Raw genomic sequence first — 20103 nt, forward strand, 5'->3', positions numbered from 1 at the left:
AAAGGGCCGACTGTAATTCCATGACCATCAGCAGAAGCTATGAACATCTTCCCTTGAAAAACTTTTAACTCCAAAGCTAATGGACTCTGGGAAGCAAGTCTACGGATCCCAAGTTCAGAGCTAAAGTCAACCTATTGAGACAACTTCACAAAATAGAATATATCTTGATATATAAACAATTGCCTGGCAAAATGAGGAGGAAGGGAGTAGAATTTATTGAGGTTTTTTCAGGGAGGATTTGATATTTGCTATTTCTCAAAGAATATTACTTTATGGATTTTTCTGAATTCTCTAGTCAGTTTTAAATTATTATACTGTTATAAATCACATAATCTTTGTATACTGTATAATTGCCCCTAGCAGCATCCTATTAGGAAAATAGAATTATATATATAATATGTTGTTCTGCTGGTTGTTTAGTCACTAAGTGGTGTCTGACTTTTTTGCAATCCCATTGACTGTAGCCCACCAGGCTCCTCTGTCCATGGAATTTCCCACACGATATACTGGAGTAGGTTGCCATTTCCTTCTGCAGGGGATCTTCCCAAGCCAGGGACTGAACCCGAATCTCCTGTGTCTCCTGCATTGGCAAGCAGATTCTTTACTGCTGAGCCGATGGAGAAGCTCATATATATAGTACACTTGTAATTTTCCCCTTCATATTTTTCTATTTCAATAACACATTAAAAGTTACTTTTGATATCAAAGAATACATTTTATGTTTAATCAACTGCACATACATATGTTTATCACTAACTATTCATTATAAAATGTTAGAAGGTAGTAAACATCCATTTACCTGCTCCTGTTTCATTCACTCTCCTAACCCCTACAACCTTTGCCCATTATCCTTGTCTTCATAGGAATTTACCAAAATAACAGATATGAAAAGAAGCTTACAAAGCATAATCCAATCTCTACTTTTTAAATAGGGCTTCCCAGGTGCTCAGTAACAAAAAATCTGCCTGCAATGCAGGAGGCACAGGAGATGTGGGTTCAATCCTTGGGTCAGGAAGATCCCCTGGAGAAGGGCATGGCAACCCACTCCAGTATTCTTTCTGGAGAATCTCCATGGACAGAGGAGCCTGGCGGGCTACAGTCCTTGGGTCACAAAATTGTCGGACACAACTATTGCAGTTTAGCATGCATGGCACCTTTTAAGTAAGGAAAATGAACCCTCCTCCAGTGAGTGATTTTTCAGTGGTAACAGGTTACATGTTAATCTCTTCTAAAGCTGATCTCTCTCCCTCTACACATACACACACACGTGTATATATGTATGCTGCTGCTGCTGCTAAGTCACTTCAGTCATATCCGACTCTGTGCAACCCCATAGATGGCAGCCCACCAGCCTCCCCCGTCCCTGGGATTCTCCAGGCAAGAACACTGGAGTGGGTTGCCATTTCCTTCTCCAATGCATGAAAGTGAAAAGTGAAAGTGAAAAGTGAAAGTGAAGTCGCTCAGTCGTGTCCGACTCTGTGCGACCCCATGGACTGCAGCCCACCAGGCTCCTCCATCCACATACATATATATGTATATATATATATGTCTCCAGCAGAGGCGTAGGTAGGCGATGGCCTGCTTCAGGGTCGGGGGCACTGAGTGTGGCAGTGTGTGCACAGGACCTTTTGAAGGATGTCTCCATTATCTTCACTACCCCCGCCATTGTTTGGTTTCAGATCAAACAACAGGGAGGGAACACAGTCCCGTCCATCAACAGAAAATTGAATTAAATTTGTACTGAGCATGGCCCCACCCATCAGAATAAGACCCAGTTTCCCCCACAGTCAGTCTCTCCCATCAGGAAGCCTCTTATCCTTATCCTTCAGAGGATAGACAGAATGAAAACCAAAATCACAGAAAGCTAATCAAACTGATCACATGGACCACAGCCTTGTCTAACTCAATGAAACTATGAGTCATGCCGTGTAGGGCCACCCAAGATGGATGGGTCATGGTGGAGAGTACTGACAAAACGTGGTCCACCAGAGAAGGCAATGGCAAACCACTTCAGTATTCTTGCTCTGACAACCCCATGAACAGTATGAAAAGGCAAAAAGATATGACACTGAAAGATGAACTCCCCAGGTCGGTAGGTGTCCAATATGCTACTGTAGAAGAGTAGAGAAATAACTCCAGAAAGAATGAAGAGATGGAGCCAAAGTGAAAACAACGCCCAGTTGTGGATGTAACTGGTGATGGCAGTAAAGTCCAAAGTTTTAAAGAACAATATTGCATAGGAACCTGGAATGTTAGGTCCATGAATCAAGGTAAATTGGAAGTGGTCAAATAGGAGATGACAAGAGTGAAGATTAACATTTTAGGAATCAGTGAACTGGCTCATTGGAAAAGACCCTGATGCTGGGAAAGAATGAAGGCAGGAGGAAAAGGGGATGACAGAGGATGAGATGGTTGGATGGCATCACCAACTCAGTGGACATGAGTTTGAGCAGGCTCCGGGAGTTGGTGATGGACAGGGAAGCCTGGCATGCTGCAGTCCAAGGGGTCGCAAAGAGACGGACATGACTGAGTGACTGGACTGAACTGAACTGAATTAAAATGGACTTGAATGGGTGAATTTAAATCAGATGACCATTGTATCTAATACTGTGGGCAAGAATCCCTTAGAAGAAATGGAGTAGCCATCATAGTCAATAAAAAAGTCTGAAATGCAGTACTTGGGTGCATTCTCAAAAATGACAGAATGATCTCTGTCTGTTTCCAAGGCATACCATTCAATATCACAGTAATCCAAGTCTATGCCCCAACCAGTAATGCTGAAGAAGCTGAAGTTGAACTGTTCATTGAAGACCTATAAGACATTCTAGAATTAACAGCCAAAAAGGATGTCCTTTTCATCATAGGGGACTGGAATGCAAAAGTAGGAAGTCAAGAGATACCTGGAGTAACAGGCAAATTTGGTCTTGCAGTACAAAATGAAGAGGGCAAAGGCTAAAAGAGTTTGGCCAAGAGAACACACTGGTCATAGCAAACACCCTCTTCCAACAACACAAGAGAAGACTCTATACATGGACATCACCAGATGGTCAACGTTGAAATCAGATGATTATATTCTTTGCAGCCAAAGATGCAGAAGCTCAATACAGTCAGCAAAAACAAGACTGGGAGTTGACTGTGGCTCAGATCATGAATTCCTTATTGCCAAATTCATACTTAAATTGAAGAAAGTAGGGAAAACCACTAGACCATTCAGGTATGACCTAAATCAAATCCCTTATGATTATACAGTGGAAGTGAGAAATAGATTTAAGGGCCTAGATCTGATAGATAGAGTGCCTGATGAACTATGGATGGAGGTTCATGACATTGTATAGAAGGCAGTGATCAAGACCATCCCCAAGAAAAGGAAATGCAAAAAGGCAAAATGGTTGTCTGAGGAGGCCTTACAAATAGCTGAGAAAAGAAGAGAAAATGAAAGGTAAAGGAGAAAAGGAAAGATATATCCATTTGAATCCAAAGTTCCAAAGAATAGCAAGGAGAGATAAGAAAGCCTTCCTCGGAGATCAATGCAAAAAAATAGAGGAAAACAATAGAATGGGAAAGACTAGAGATCTCTTAAAGAAAATTAGAGATATCAAGGGAACATTTCATGCAAAGATTGGCACAATAAAGGACAGAAATGGTATGGACCTAACAGAAGCAGAAGATATTAAGAAGAGGTGGCAAGAATACACAGAAGACCTATACAAAACAGATCTTCATGACCCAGATAACCACGATGGTGTGATCACTCACCTAGAGCCAGACATCCTGGAATGCGAAGTCAAGTGGGCCTTAGGAAGCATCACTATGAACAAAGCTAGTGGAGGTGATGGAATTCCAGTTGAGCTATTTCAAATCCTCAAAAAGGATGCTGTGAAAGTGCTGCACTCAATATGCCAGCAAATTTGGAAAACTGAGCAGTGGCCACAGGACTGGAAAAGGTCAGTTTTCATTCCAATCCCTAAGAAAGGCAATGCCAAAGAATGCTCAAACTACCGCACAATTGCACTCATCTCACATGTTAGCTAAGTAACGCTCAAAATTCTCCAAGCCAGGCTTCAACAGTACATGAACCGTGAACTTTCAGATGTTCAAGCTGGATTTAGAAAAGGCAGCGGGACCAGGGATCAAATTGCCAACATCTGCTGGATCATGGAAAAAGCAAGAGAGTTCCAGAAAAACATCTACTTCTGCTCTATTGATTACGCTAAACCTTGGTGTGGATCACAACAAACTGGAAACTTCTTAAAGAGATGGTAATATCAGACCACCTTACATGCCTCCTGAGAAACATGTATGCAGGTCAAGAAGCAGTAGTTAGAACTGGACATGGAACAAGGGGCTGGTTCCAAATTGGGAAAGGAGTATGTCAAGGCTGTACATTCTCACCCTGCTTATTTAACTTATATGCAGAGTACATCATGCGATATGCTGGGCTGGATGAAGCAAGCTGGAATCAAGATTGCTGGGAGAAATATCAATAACCTCAGATACGCAGAAGACACCACCCTTATGGCAGAAAGCAAAGAAGAACTAAAGAGCCTCTTGATGAAAATGAAAGGGGAAAGTGAAAAAGTTGGCTTAAAACTCAACATTCAAAATCCTAAGATCAGGGCATCTGGTCCTATCACTTCATAGCAAATAGATGGGAAAACAATGGAAATAGTGAGAGACTTAATTTTAGGGGAGCTCCAAAATCACTGCAGATGGTGACTGCAGCCATGAAATTTAAGGACATTTGCTCCTTGTAAGAAAAGCTATGACCAATCTAGATAGCATATTAAAAGGCGGAGACATTACTTTGCCAACAAAGTTCCATCTAGTCAAAGCTATGGTTTTTCCAGTAGTCATGAATGGATGTGAGAGTTGGACTGTAAAGAAAGCTGAGTGCCGAAGAATTGATGATTTTGAACTGTTGGATAAGACTCTTGAGAGTCCCTTGGACTGCAAGGAGATCAAAACAAGTCAATCCTAAAGGAAATCAGTCCTGAATATTCATTGGAAGGACGGATGCTGAAGCTGAAATTCCAATACTTTGGCCACCTGATGTGAAGAACTGACTCATTGGAAAAGACCCTGATGCTGGGAAAGATTGAAGGCAGGAGGAGAAGGGGATGACAGAGGGTGAGATCATTGGATGGCATCACCGACTCAATGGACATGAGTTTGAGCAGGCTTCGGGAATTGGCACGCCTGGCGTGCTGCAGTCCATGGGATCACAAACAGTCGGACTCCACTGAGCTACTGAACCGAACACATATATATATGTATACACACATATATATATACACACATGTGTATCTATATACATGTGTGTATGCTGTGACTAAAAATTTCAAAACATTGGTTTAATAGGGTAAGTTTAAACAATGCAACTTTCTTGAAAACTCTAGTGGCACTAGGTAAGTTCCACTGTCTATATATACCAATATTCTGATGAAATGAAAAAAGAATGAATATATTTATACTTTACCGTGTTGTTAATGTATCGTATAAAGTCTCTTGTAAATTGAGAAATATTATTATTCAGTAAATTTTGTTCATTTTTTTGCGCTATAAAGAAAGAGAGAAAAAATAACTACTCACAATGTTATTTAAATAAAAGAAAATAAGACATATGCCTGGTTTTAAAAGCCGAATACTATTTTAAGGCTTATGATCAAAATCAGAAGTCAGGTGCTCCCCAGTGCTGTTTCCACCCCTGTGTTTGACTCTTCAGAATCAACCATTTTTTAACTCATTTTTACTTTTTCCTCTTCCTTCAAAATTTTCTTTCTGAAAAATTTTTTCTTTATAAAATTTTTTTCCTTTTCTTTCTTAAATTTTTTCCTACTTACTTCCTGATACAGTTGAGGACATAGACACTTACTCCTATGGTCACATCTCCTGTGAACACTCACAGCCTCCACGTTTGCTTCCTCTAACCTCCTCATTAATTACAGATTTTGTTCAAATGAATTCCAACTGTTTGGATCATTATGATAGTGCAAAGTTTATTCACTGATGAGACAAATGGTACAGTATGACTATATTTCTTTTCTTGTATAGTTTTTGTTTGTTTGTTTTTCCTGGAGCTAAAAATTACCTCCCTTTTTAAAAAATAATCCTTAGTTTTCCACATATATATCATTGATTCACACCAAAATCTATAATAGCATTGTAAAATCTTTCTGAAAATTACTTCCCATGTGGTCAAACACGTTAGGTAGTTCATCAGTTCCATTCTGCCCTCCCCCACTGTCTTCTGTGCGTTTTTCTTGAGTCCTACTGCAAAGCTGGCCTCCTGAGACTTCCCCTGGCATCTCTCTCATGTTAGACCTCCTGCTTCTTGAAACTCATACCCTCTTCTTTCTCTTAATTTATTTCTTCTATTTGTTGAAGCAAATTTTGTGTAGCTTCCTGAGACACAGTAGATGAGGTCTTATACATCTAAATATATCTCTATTCTACATCTCTAGTTGACTGATAGTTCGGATGGGTATCTAATGTAGGAACTTTTTTTCTCTCAAAATTTTGAAGGCAATGTCTTCTAAATTCTACTGTTATATTGATGCTAAGAAGTCTGAAACCATTCTGGTATCTAATCTTTTGTGTAAAATCTTTTTCTCTCTAGAAGCCTTTACAATCTTTTTTTTTTTTCCTCCTCCTGAAATCCAGTGATGTGGCTTAGTTAGTGTCTTTTCTTTCATATATTGTACTGGGAATCTGATAGGCCCTTTGAAATAGGAAATTCATATTGTCCAATTCTGAGAAATATTTTTGTAATATTTTATTGATAAATTTATACTTTCCATTTTTCTCTGTCTTTCCTGTTAGATATTTGACATCTCAGAATAGTTTTATAATTTCCTTAAACTTTATCCTGTTATCTCCTTGGTTTTTTTTTTCTATTTTTGGAGAAATCTTCTTAACTTTTTTATAATCCTCTTATTGAATTCTAAAATTTTAGTTGTTACATTTTTTATTTCTACTAACTCTTTCATGTTCTTTGTTCTTTTAAGCATCTTGTTTTTTCATAAATGCAATATCTTATTTTATTTCTCTAAGAATACACCTTTAAGATATATTCTCTATAATAGAAAGAATATATATTCTCTGCAATAAATAGAGAATATATATGCATTATATATAATAATATAGAGAGAATATGTACTCCCTGAGAATCCATATTATGCTCTTTGTGTTGTCCATGTTTCTACCAAATTCTCTTTCTGTCTGCTTTAGTTTCTGTCATTCATGTTGGAGTTTTTTCCTGAGATGCCTGGTGATTTTTGACTATCTAATCCTATCTGTGAGTAAGGGACTAAAAGGTTTAGCTCCTACTATCTGAAGCACATTGCTCTTCTGTCCCCTTTCCTTCTTTTCTCCTGCCTTCCCTTCTACTTTCTTCGGTGTTTTACCCCTTTGTTTTGACTTAAGAGAATCAGTCCTTGCAGTATACTGCAATATATTGCTTACTTTTATACTCGAAGTGTTTCTTATATACCCCACCCAGTGCAAGAAGGGATGGAGGGAAGTTGGAGAAGTAGATATCTGGCAACAGAATATATACACATTGTAAGTCTTGCTAAAAGTGGTAAAAGATGAAGGAAACTTAACTGGGTTAACCAAATGAAAACCTGGCAAAAGTGGAAACCAACTGAGGACTGGGAAACAGACCAGTTACCTAGGCATTTATTCTTATTCTTATATTCTTAAAAATCCGCCCTCTGTGACAATTATCACTATTCACTTTGAATATCTGTTTCACATTGCAGCGTATGGGCTTCCATGTGCCTGCCCTGTTCTGACACACTGTTTTAATTGCTATCCCCATAGTCATCTTTGCCAGCTGGTCAGTCCCAGCACAGTGCACATTTTTTACTCCCATTCCAGTACTTTCTGTAATTTTGGCCCTGGCCTCCTGATTGCAATGGCATTTCTTCTATCATCTAGAAGATAGAAATGCTGGAAGTTGTCCTGCTTAAGAACCTAAATTCTTGGCTAATGACCCTTCACTCCCCAGATTCAAGACAAGAGTCACACCTCTCGGATGGTTCTAGATCTGAACTTTTGCATTCAGGTTTAGATGACCATGGTCAACTTTTGGAGGAGAATAATTGTTTTTTATATTAAATGCACACATGGTTGTGCCAAGAACTAAAACACAAAACATGCTTTCAGACACATTTCATATCCTGTATGAAGCCCCCAGATCTGAGACAAGTTCGTATCTATCTCTGTCTGCCTTAGGGTTAGATTAGCGAAAAAAATCTGAGGAGTACCTACTTGATAAATGGTTAAAGTCATAGGTGGAAAAAGATATAATTTGTAAACTTATGTAGAACAAAAAATTTTCTGCATGGTAGAAGGTAAAGAAATTGGTTATACCTTTACCAAGTACAGACAGAAACTATATAATATAGTTGTTACTAATTCTTAGTTTTAAATAGTGTTTAAAAGAGAAGAAGAAAATTTTGACAAGTGTTAACAGTAAGATTGTGGTGTGGAGAAGAGGAAACTAGAAGAGGCAAAAACTAGAGAATGGAGAATTAAAGATGATGGAAAAAGCTTGAGAGAATTTCACCATTGGCTTGTGATGAATGGCCCACCTTGTGTTAGCAGATGACAGTGAAATCCATACCTGGGCTTGAAGTCAATTACTAAGTACTTCATAACTACCTGTAACAGTTTCAATGAGATTTTGAAATTTTCTGTTTTTGTCTGTGAATTCCTCTTCTGCCACCTGAAGCTGTGGAAGACACTTGTCTAACTCAACTTCCTTTTCTTTGCTAATTTGCGCTTCTTCAGCGAATCTTTGCTTGAAAGACAGAAAGCTGATTGTGAGGTATGATTATGGAGAATTCACACAATATTCTAGAGTAGAAGGTAAGTTCATTGATGTGGAAACTTCTGTCTTGGACACTTCTTATCCTAAGTTGCATAGAAAGATATCTGGCACACACTAGATATTTAATAAATATTTGTTGGCTGACTCACTGACTCTCTGGCAATCTATAATGTTAGGAGAAATTCGCTGGGCTCTCCAAAGATCCTTTCAGTTCTACAGCTTGACTGCTATGGTTCTATTGCTGTTACCTTATATGTGCCCTAAAACTATTTGAGAAACTTTCTTTTGATTGATCATACATTATGAAACCTGGAGGAGGGCATGGCAACCCACTCCAGTATTCTTGCCTGGGGAATCCCATGGACAGAGAAGCCTGGGGTGCTACAATCCATGGAGTCGCAAAGAGTCAGACACAACTGAGTGACTAAGCACAAGCACAGTAAAAAAAATATATGCCAGCTCCAAGAAATGTGGATGTAAGTAAGAAGTGGGGAGGGGGTAGAAACAAATGGATATAATACTACAATACATGGGTTAAAAGTGCCCAAAGCAAAACATGAGCATGCATGCTTACTTATTCAAACTCAGGTCTTATTTAGTTTCAAATGGAATATAGTTGAGTCTCTCCTAGAAAGTCAGGGTAGACTTAAACTAATGACTAAGGTAAAAACAGCCAACTGACATGTACCATCCACTTTCCTGTCCTGTCAGGACCCCTGAGTTTTAGCTGAGCAGATGGCTGCCAACGAGAGTGATTTCTCAGCTTTCCTCCCAGGTGGGTGTGACCAGTGAGTCTGTGAGCAGAAGTGGGGTATGCCATTTCTGGGTCCTGCCCCTAAAACAGGAAGAAGTATACGGCTCTTGGGTCCTTCCTCTTTCCCCTTGCTGGAAGAGGATGAGAATGGACACTTGGACCCACAGATGTTAGCCTCATGCTGAGGATGGCAGAGCTGCCTTTCCAGCCCTCAACCCCCTCCCTTCAGCCTGTACCAGGAAGAGAAATAAAAATCTCTCTTCTGTAATGACCATGTCAGGGGTTCTTAACTAGATACTAAGACTCTTAAGGTTTAAACAGGCCACAACTGACCCAGTTTACTTTTTTTATTTTTACCTAAGTTGAACATACACATAATTTAAAAGAAACCTCAATGCCAGCAACATCAGGCCTGTCTCCCCAACAGGAGGTGCCCTTTCAACACAGCCAACCTGAGGCTAATGTCCATCGACCCCACCGAGGTGATAACTCAGCCCAAGAGAAAGAGTCCCACAGGGGTGGATGTGAAGTCCTCCCTGACTTAGAAGCCTCATGTTCAAAGTGGAGCCAACATCTCTTGGGCATAGCTTCCAGGTCCATACCAGGGACATGCCCTTTTAAAAGAGGCACCAAATCCAGGAAAGCCCAATGCTCTGGTTTCCCATTAGTTATTCTCCTGGTCAGGATGCAGCACACCAATAAAGTGTTGTTCTGCACAAGCAATGTTGCCAGATAATACCACTGAGAATCCATCTTTATCAGGTAACCAGGGGAAGGAGCCAGAAAGTTAAGCCAAAATCAATTTCCCAATAAAAGCAGAGGACTGTTAACCCTTCAGTGCACATCTTGCTTATGTTCACTGTATTTTGGCCTCTTTTTGATAGAGCACCTTGCTTGCCCTAATTACAATAATACAGTGATTTAATGGCCTGATAGGTCCCCTTTCATATTGTCATTAGAATCCTTATGAATAACACAGAAAGACAAAAACAACATAAAACACCATAATATAAAATTATTACAATGTAGAATCAGGAGTAAATTTCTCCAGACTGCACTGTTCAGAAACTCAATCATGTATTACCTATACTATGTTCTCTAAAAAAAGAATGGCCTAACAATGGCTGCCTTCCTCACATAAGGACGTATGTGCATACTTTAATTCATTCCCATGCCTGCACAAGGGTTAGGCTGCCAGCACCACCCTAACAAGAAACCATGCTCTTTGTTTTATGCTTGGAGAGAGGACTGGGTACCAGGTGCTGCTGCAGCTCAGGCAAGGGGGTGTTTGCCTGCTGGCTCGGCTTCTTGGAGGTGGGCAGCTTCTTCAGATCATTCAAAACCTCCCTCAGCTTCCCTGTGTCCTGAGCCATGTGCATATGTAGCCCAGTGATGAAAGACTCACTATGAAACCTACTGATTTTGCTTTCCCTCCCTGTGAATTTGGGCTCTGTCCATCCAGAGGTCTTACTACCGGTGAGAATGATCCCACCAAGGGTACAATAATACTCTCATAAACCAAAATCTGAGGTTGTTGTTGCTGCTGCTGCTGCTAAGTCGCTTCAGTTGTGTCCGACTTTGTGCGACCCCATAGATGGCAGCCCACCAGGCTCCCCCGTCCCTGGGATTCTCCAGGCAAGAACACTGGAGTGGGTTGCCATTTCCTTCTCCAATGCATGAGAGTGAAAAGTGAAAGTGAAGTCGCTCTGTCGTGTCCGACTCTTAGCGACCCCATGGACTGCAACCCACCAGGCTCCTCCATCCATGGGATTTTCCAGGCAAAAGAGTACTGGAGTGGGGTGTCATTGCCTTCTCAGAAATCTTAGGTTACTGCCTCTCAATTTTGGGCTCCTCATGCCAATTGAACTAAAGGCAGAAATGGGATTCCAATGTGCCTGGGGTTATTGATGATGATTTTCAAAAGGAAAAGGGATTTATAATAGTAGCATCCAGGCTGCCATCTGTCCATGTCTTTGTGTAAATGAGGCACAGGTGGACACAGCCCTGCAGGGGGCACATAGCCTGGCAAACAGACTACCTGCATAAATTTTCTTATCTGCAGTCTTCCACTTCTAATTTACTTGTTTTGCCTTATTTCATTGTATAAGCTTGAATGCAATGTCAAATGGTGTCGTCTTACTCCTGACTGTCCTCATTGGTTTAGCATTAAGTATGATGGGTAAATTCTGTCATCTCTGTTTCAAAAATCATCTGAGATGATGACTACCTCTGACCACCCCTCAGTTACCATTCTAAGTCAAGCTACTTGGCATATTGATGTCACTTCCTAATTGGTCTTCCTGTATCCACCACTGCTTTCCTAAATTCTGTTGAATATAGCAACCAGAGCGATCCTATTTAAGTGAAAGCCATATTATTTCAGAATAAATAATCTTCACTCAGAACTTTCCAATGGCTTCCCAGCCCATGCAGAGCAAAAGACAGTGTATTCATGAGGACCTACAATGAGGGGCAGGCCTGGAGTTGCCCCTTTTAGATCTCCCCTCAAGGAAGAATTCACTGACCTGTGACAAGGAAAGGGGCTAGCTGACAGCCTCCAGGGTGGTTGGCTCCTTCAGAGTGACCTTGGCTATCTAGCCAAGACCAAGCTCTTCAGTGGCCTCCAACTAATTGTGTGAGCAAGGAGATGGTACAGGGTGAGGCCATTTCTGCCCAAGGCAGGCCTCTTCCTATGGACAATCCTGGCTTTGGAGCTCCCTGGAGAGAGTTTTCAGCCTACATAGTGGCCCCTGGCTAGTTCTTTCATAGGCATTACACCCTAATAAACCTTTGAACTCCTAACTCCATGTCAGCATCTGCTTCTGGAAGATGAGTCCCCACCCGGCTGGCACTCTCCCCCATTCTGCTGCAGCCACGCTGCCTCCCTGTCATCCCTCAAATAGAAACTCTTGTCTCAGAACTTTCAGGCTCAGCATGTCCTCTGCCTGGAGACACCTTCTCCAGATGTCTGCACATCACACTTCCTCATATCCTTCAGGGCTGTGCCCTTCTCTGACTCCCTGTTTAAAAGGGCACATAGACTGCATTATATATACTCACCCTAGTCTACTTTCCTATTTTTATTTTCTCTATAGCATTTATTGCCATTGAAAATATCACATGTTCTACTGTTTATTTTCAGACACCCCCCACCCTAATGGAATGTTTCATAAGGACAAAGCTCTTTATCTGTTTCCCACCCCTCTCTTTTATAAATTTCTGTTTTTCAAGATTTAGAAGGATACTGAGCACCTAGACATGCTGCGACCAATGGAGAAATGCCTTCCACCTTGCGGCTTCTTCCTTCTGTTCCTTCTAATTTTGTACACGTTTGTGCAATGCTTTTTTTCCCTTGTTTGTTCCCTGAGTTGTGCCAGTTTCCATTTCCCTTCTTGCTATTTCTGGCCATCCCCTTCTGACGTCTCTTCCCTGAGTTCCTGTATTTCCATACTCCTAATCTTCCTTGGCACCTCTATGAAGTTTTTTTCTGAATTCACAGATGAATGTTGAATCATAGTTTTCAAGCGTTCCAGAACAATTTTATGAAAGTTTCATTCCCCCTTCACCTGTTTTTCTCATAGTATTTTTATGCAAAAGATTTATCTGCTTCTAGAATTGACTTTTTCTGGGACCAGTTATCTGCAGAGGGTTTCTGCAGGACATGGCAGAGTGTGTGTGGCTGTGGTGGAGGGCGGAGAGTGGGCTTGGATCAGGGGAAGATCTAAACTTTGAAATGTAAGGACTGCCTATTCCCTTGCTACAGCAAGACACTGCTGCCTTCAAATAAAGCTCCTCTTTGGGGTAGCCAGGCCTTTTTCCCTGTCTTCAAACTGAATTAAGTTCAGGAAGCCTTCTATTACCATCTCTTTACTTCTCAGCTACTTTATTAATGGTGGTCTCCAAAAAACATGCCCTTGCCTGTCAAGGTAACACCAGCACCTTGAAAAGGTTTTTGTTTTCTGTTGTGTTTCCACTCTCTGCCCTGCGAGTCTTTCTTTCCAGCATCCATGTTCTATTCTATGCCAGGGCAGCCCCTGGCAGTTTCCAGGTCAGTACCATGCCCTCTTTTTAAGGAGAACCTCTGAGATTGCCCTTCTTGGTCTCCCTCACCCTTCATTCCTCTCCCCCACTGTCTCCTCCGCATGATTTTCTCCAACACTCCACCTTACCTCCATGGATTTTTGCCAGCACTTCTACATAACTTGGAGTGTGTGATATTTTTTTAACTAAAATATTTCTTGTTGCTCTATTTCTTTTTTAGGAAAAGAAGAAATATTCAGAATTTAATTGTAGTCCTGTTCAAACTAGAAGATTTACTTTACATTTAACTGAATAGTTGGGGAGATATCCTGGAGAAGGGAAAGGCTACCCACTCCAGTATTCTGGCCTGGAGAATTCCATGGACTGTATAGTCCATAGGGTCACAAAGAGTTGGATACGACTAAGCGACTTTCACTTTCACTAACTGAATAGCATGAAATATACCCTCCCCTTCATACAGCCACATAAAATTGTTCTTAGATATAAAATAAAACTTACTTCAAACTTGCTTAATTCTTGAATTAACTTTCGTTCTTTGATAACAAATGCATCCTCCTCTTGTTTTAATTCTAATGTAAGTTGTTCAATCTTTGCCAAAAACTCGTTGATATCGTGTTCTCTAATACTGGTCTAATTAGGGGAAAAATGAGAATTTATCATCTGTCTTGTAGCAGTCAGTATTAATACTTTCAATCAGTCAGATAAATTAATACCTTTCTGCATGACATTTGGCTAATTTGTCTCAGTAACTACTGGGGAGGGAGGGATGTTTTTTCCCTTCAGAGATTAATTTCGTCACCAAACAACATGTGTAAATGACATTAGGAAATTGGGCATGGAACTAGTAGGGGCTGGAGGGTAGGCAGAGCATAAATAAATAAATGACGTTTAGTCCCTTTATTTTTAGAGATAGTTTTCCTAAACACTGTTCTCAAGTTTCAGTTACATACTTCAAAGTCATATGCTGGAGAGAATTTCTACTTTGCTAAATTCCTACAGTTAATACATAGCAAATGGATACATTTCTTAAGAAAGTTACATAATTTACTCTAGACATGAAATCAGCAATAAGGTAAAGCGTAATGAAATACTGAAGAGTTACTGATATGCAATCAATATAGGGAGCGAACACAAGCTCCTTGGGTTCCTTTACCTCTTCTATTAATTCACTGCGCCTATTTTCAGCTTCTTGAATTTTATCTATAAGTTCTTTTATTTCATCTTTTATTTTTTTGACCCAACGTGCATGTTTTTTCCGCAAACAAGCTATTTTCCACTGAGTTATAATACTGAAGATGAGAACAAAAAGAGTTATCGTCAAATTGACATCACAGTTCATTGAAAAGATGAAAGAATTCAAAACAAAACAAATCGTATTATGATCATACAAAATTATCTGTGCTATTGATGATGCAGACTAGGCACATTAGCTGAAAAAATAAGACGTTAATAAAAAACATTAACGGCCCAAATGCCATCTCTGCAAGCTGCTTCACAGGAAGTTGTGTGAGTACATCCAGCGGGACAGTAGACAAACCACACTTGATAGCTTACCTCCTCTAGAAAAGGATAGAAATGGGGAAGGCTCTGGGGTGGGTGAAGAAAAAGGAGTCCCAGACAGAAACGGTAAAGGAATTACCTAAATCACTCAAAGTGCTAGTAAGAAGTCTCAAGCTTCTGAATTCTCGAATTTTTATCTCCACCATAACATAAAAAAGATAACTAGAGAAGAGTAAAAATGTGCAACTAGAGTCTTATAAATAGTATAACAACAATGACAACAACAATAAAATATATCTAAGTTTCTGTGGGTGTTTTCTTGGTGCTGGGCACTGGGCTATATACTTCACATAGATCATCTCATTCATCATTCATGCAATCTTACAAGATGGGTACTACTATCATTCCTCCCTTTATAGGGATGGAAGCAGACAGATATGAGATAACTCAGCCCTGGTCATAGAGCTAACAAGACGCAAAACAACCAAAGCAGTCCATCTGCTGAGACTGTGTGCTTAACCACGCTCCTCTGTCCCTTCACGTCACCTTCCTTACCGGTCCACATAGGCACCTGGCGGAGTAAGACTCATTGTTACCAACCTTGACAAGTATACTCTGGTGACTTCACATGACTGGAATGAAAAACTTTGTTTCTGTTCAGTGAACAAAATGTCAAACTAACGAACACATCTAGAGCCAAGAGAACTCACACAATTTAATTTTGTGGGAAATAACTTCCATGGACTCTAGCAACCAACAAGCACTCTTATTTTTTCCAACTTTGGGGCACTATTAATTAAGACAACATACAGTACTTAAGATATAAATAAGCTTTTTTTTTTTTTTACCATCTCTGAGTTTCTCTTTCCATGTTCTCATTCAGGATTTTTATTTGTTTCCGATATACTTCCTTTGTTGCTCTAAAAATAAGAACATATTAGATTTTGCATTTATGGGAGCTGTTAAATATATAATAGACAATGTATAATTCTTCAAAATAATGCAACCTTATTGTGGTAGCACAATAAGGCTACCATCTAATTGGGAGACAAACAGACCAGCACAACTAAAGATTTTAGTGCCAGACTAATAGAAAGACAATTACAAATTTTTTTGGCCAGTGCAAACTGATTTTGCAAGTTTTGAAGCCAAGAATAAGGAAGAACAGATTTTGGTGAGGCAGTTGTGGACAGGTTATTAAAGAATAATATTTAATAGAGGGAGGAACATGGAGGTAATATCTCACCAAGGAAAAGACATCATCATTTGCAAACACACAGAGGAAAGGAGCAGCTAGTCAGGAAGCTTGGGACTAAGGCAAACTTATTGCATACAGAGGACATGAAGGGAAATAACCCTATGACAAAGGAAGGGTTTAGGTCAATAAATTGGCGAGGAACTGGATTTTAGACTGAGTTCTGATTTGCTTCAATGTATAATTTAGACATTATACACGGGTATAGGGGGCTTCCCTGGTAGCTCAGATGGTAAAGAACCTGCCTGCAGTGTGGAGACTCAGGTTCAATCCCTGGGTCGGGGAAGATCCCCTGGAGAAGGAAATGGCAGCCCACTCCAGTATTCTTGACTGGGAAATCCCATGGACAGAGGAGCCTGGCAGGCTACAGTCCATGGGAACTCAGAGTTGGACACGACTGAGCGACTATAAATTTCACTTTCTCCCATAACTTAGAAAGCCAATATATATTCTGGAATTAGGGATAAGTAGTAAATATGGCACCCCACTCCAGTACTTTTGCCTGGAAAATCCCATGGATGGAGGAGCCTGGTAGGCTGCAGTCCATGGGGTCGCTAAGAGTTGGACACGACTGAGCGACTTCACTTTCAGTCTTCACTTTCATGCATTGGAGAAGGAAATGGAACCCACTCCAGTGTTCTTGCCTTGAGAATCCCAGGGACAGGGTAGCCTGGTGGGCTGCCGTCTATGGGGTCGCACAGAGTCGGACACGACTGAAGCGACTTAGCAGCAGTAGCAGTAATTAAGAATGGAAGATGTGCTTGTGGATCTGGGGTAGAGGGGAATGTGGAGACTCTAACGTAGGTATTAGAAGCAGCTTATATAGAACTCAGCACCTGTCTATCCTTTCATTGAAAGATTCAATGATAATGACCTTTCTGGACTGTAAAACAAGAGATAGCCAATTATGAACCTCCTTTTCTATAGTATATTCCAAATTTTATAGGTTTGTTACCATTTATTAAGAAATAAATGCAGAGGAATGAAGATTAAAATGTTCAAAGGCAATAAACATACCGATGAAGCTCACCGAGAGTAATAAGTCCTTCTTCCATATTTTTGATGTCTACTTTTCTTTTTGATAGGAAGTTTTCTTTCTGAGCTATAAATGCCAGTTGTTTTTGATTTCTACCATGAAAAAATAGTTATCATATGTTGGACATTGAAATCATTTTTAACTGCTTAGCATAAGAAAATATGCAATCAAAACCAAGAACTCAAAAAGTAGTTTGAAATTTCAGTTCAGGAACTATTTACCAGATAAATTAGTAAAAAATAGAAACAAAGTTTTTTCCCAGTAGTGGCTAACTCTAAATTTATGAAAATCTTCAAGCCATGAAAAGAACATTAATTGTAATAGTAACTATAAAACCATAAGAATAGTTCAATAGCACTTTGCCTTTCTGAGTGGGAGTGTCTCTTTTAATGAATTTATCAATTCTGGTATTTGATTTGGGAAAATGTGAAGGAATCAATCAGACTAACTTTAGATAGAGGTCTACCTCTTCCTAGCAGTGCGATCTTGAAAACAGACTTCACCTATGGATGAGCCTCAGTTTTGCCATCCATAAAAGGAAATGGCAACCCACTCCAGTGTTCTTGCCTGGAGAATCCCAGGGATGGGGGAGCCTGGTGGGCTACCGTCTATGGGGTCGCACAGAGTCAGACACAACTGAAGCGACTTAGCAGCAGTAGCAGCAAGCAGAGATACCAGCCAGCTCTGTCTCTCTATCTCCCTTCTGTGAGGACACAGCAAGAAGATGGTTGACCATCTTCTTTATGCAAGTTAGGAAGAGAGTTCTCACCAGAATCTGGCCATGCTGGCACCCAGATGTCAGATGTCCAGTCTCCAGAAATATGAGAAATAAATTTCTGTCATTTAAATCTCCCCATCTATGGTAATTTGTTATGGCAGCCCAAGCTGAAGAGGACAAATACCAATAACAGTAGTAAATGTTTCAGGGCTACAATTCTTTGTCACCAGAACATTTTATGATTCAAACTGATAACTTAGTATTGATCTGAGGAAGTTATTGCCCAAATAATACTAACCATATCATTCTTAGTAGCCTATTTAATTGGATGAGATAAAATGATTGTAGTAACTGTTTCATAAATGCTACAACAATGACCATAAATTCAGCTTCACATAAGTGGGCCTGGACGCCATAATTACACTTCCATGTGACTTCATTTTAAGTGTAGTAATGGATTATTACTTATATAATTCATGAGGAAAACGCTGGTGAATGCCCATTACCTGCTAAGCAATGGACAAGATCCTGAGGATATAGTGCTAAGATGGAGCAACTCCGCTGATCTGTCATAGCTCAGTGGGACAAAGTGGGGTGTACCCAGATGATAACAATGCAATGACTAATGAAAGGAGTGACCTCAGAGGGATGTTTCACAGGGACCATTCTGGTGAGATGGAGACAGATAAGTTAGGGGTGGTAAAACAGAAAGTGGGAAGAACTTCTGAGAGGCAGACCAAAGCAAAGAGGCTAAAAGGGGGTGAAAACAGTGGAGTTGGATAGGAGGACAGGATATATCTGAGAAATATCTGGGAGGTGGAACGGACAAACATTGGTGCTTCCTGGTAAAATATGGATGTTTCCTTGAATAATTTCCCAGTCTCTGGGTTAGGGGATTATGTCAATGACCAGACCTTTTTCTGAGATAGGAAATTTAAGTGCAGAGCCAGTTTCTGATGACAGCAGATCTCAGTTTCTCTAAGCAATCTTATGGAGTAAAAACATGGTTATTCTTTCAAGAATCTGATGTAGAAGTAAAAATAATAGGTTTGCTCTTTACGGATTTGATCTGACCCATATGAGGAAAGCATTATTCAGTATGTATAGAGGCAAATTCCGGGCATATTTATGACTGGATAAAGAATATTTCATTGTTGTCAATAGATTTTAAAACTAGGATAAGCTTAAATGGAGATGAAACCCACAACTATAGTATGTTGAGTCACGTATAAGTCATGGATAGAAACATACTCAGAATAAATTTTCCGTTTCTGCATGAAAACTTTATCCTCTTCATTTAAGACAATCTTATATTGTCTGGAAACTGTATGCAATTTCTCTCGTAGAGCTTTGTTCTCTAAACGACAACTGTGTAACTTTTCAGTCATCTAGGGATAAAAAAAAAGAATTGAAGTAGAGGATTTGTGTCATGGTTTCTTTGATGGGCAACTCACTAGAGCACTGGGCATATTACTTAACACCCATATAAGACTATGCCTTAAATGTTGAGTGATTTAATTCTACATCAGATATTAATTGTACACTTGGGGCCTCAAAGATGACAAATGTGTAGAAAGGTAATAAACACTGATGAGAAGCCATAAAGTAATAATTCATATTAAAATAAGAATTAATAAAGTAGGATCATTTAGCAAGATCTATATGTTCTTTTCCCAGAAGATAAACTATACCGGGGGAAAAAAAAATAATATCAGTAGGAACTCTTTCTCAAAACCTCTTTGAGTAGATATTATACTCCAGATCAGATCAGATCAGATCAGTCGCTCAGTCGTGTCCGACTCTTTGCAAACCCATGAATCGCAGCACGCCAGGCCTCCCTGTCCATCACCAACTCCCGGAGTTCACCCAGACTCACATCCATCGAGTCAGTGATGCCATCCAGCCATCTCATCCTCTGTCGTCCCCTTCTGCTCCTGCCCCCAATCCCTCCCAGCATCAGGGTCTT

The 20103-nt window shown here is 40.1% G+C and overlaps 1 protein-coding gene across 5 annotated transcripts in view; it reads right to left on the minus strand.

Annotated features, from left to right (window-relative positions):
- The window catches only part of CCDC175 (coiled-coil domain containing 175), a 236972-nt gene that overhangs the window by 180421 nt on the left and 36448 nt on the right, over window positions 1-20103 (minus strand). For all 5 annotated transcript variants that reach the window (XR_009738761.1, XR_009738760.1, XR_009738762.1 and 2 more), the window contains 7 exons: window positions 19389-19525; window positions 17401-17511; window positions 15977-16048; window positions 14782-14917; window positions 14127-14258; window positions 8665-8803; window positions 5477-5556 (listed from right to left, as the gene is read on the minus strand). Coding sequence is in view for 2 of the 5 variants with exons in the window: in XM_061429036.1 (XP_061285020.1) it covers window positions 5477-5556; window positions 8665-8803; window positions 14127-14258; window positions 14782-14917; window positions 15977-16048; window positions 17401-17511; window positions 19389-19525 (807 nt within the window). In the remaining 3 variants the exon portion in view is untranslated. The remainder of the gene's footprint in view (window positions 1-5476; window positions 5557-8664; window positions 8804-14126; window positions 14259-14781; window positions 14918-15976; window positions 16049-17400; window positions 17512-19388; window positions 19526-20103) is intronic.

This window comes from Bos javanicus, chromosome 10 (assembly GCF_032452875.1).
Source record: "Bos javanicus breed banteng chromosome 10, ARS-OSU_banteng_1.0, whole genome shotgun sequence".
Lineage (NCBI taxonomy): Eukaryota > Metazoa > Chordata > Mammalia > Artiodactyla > Bovidae > Bos > Bos javanicus.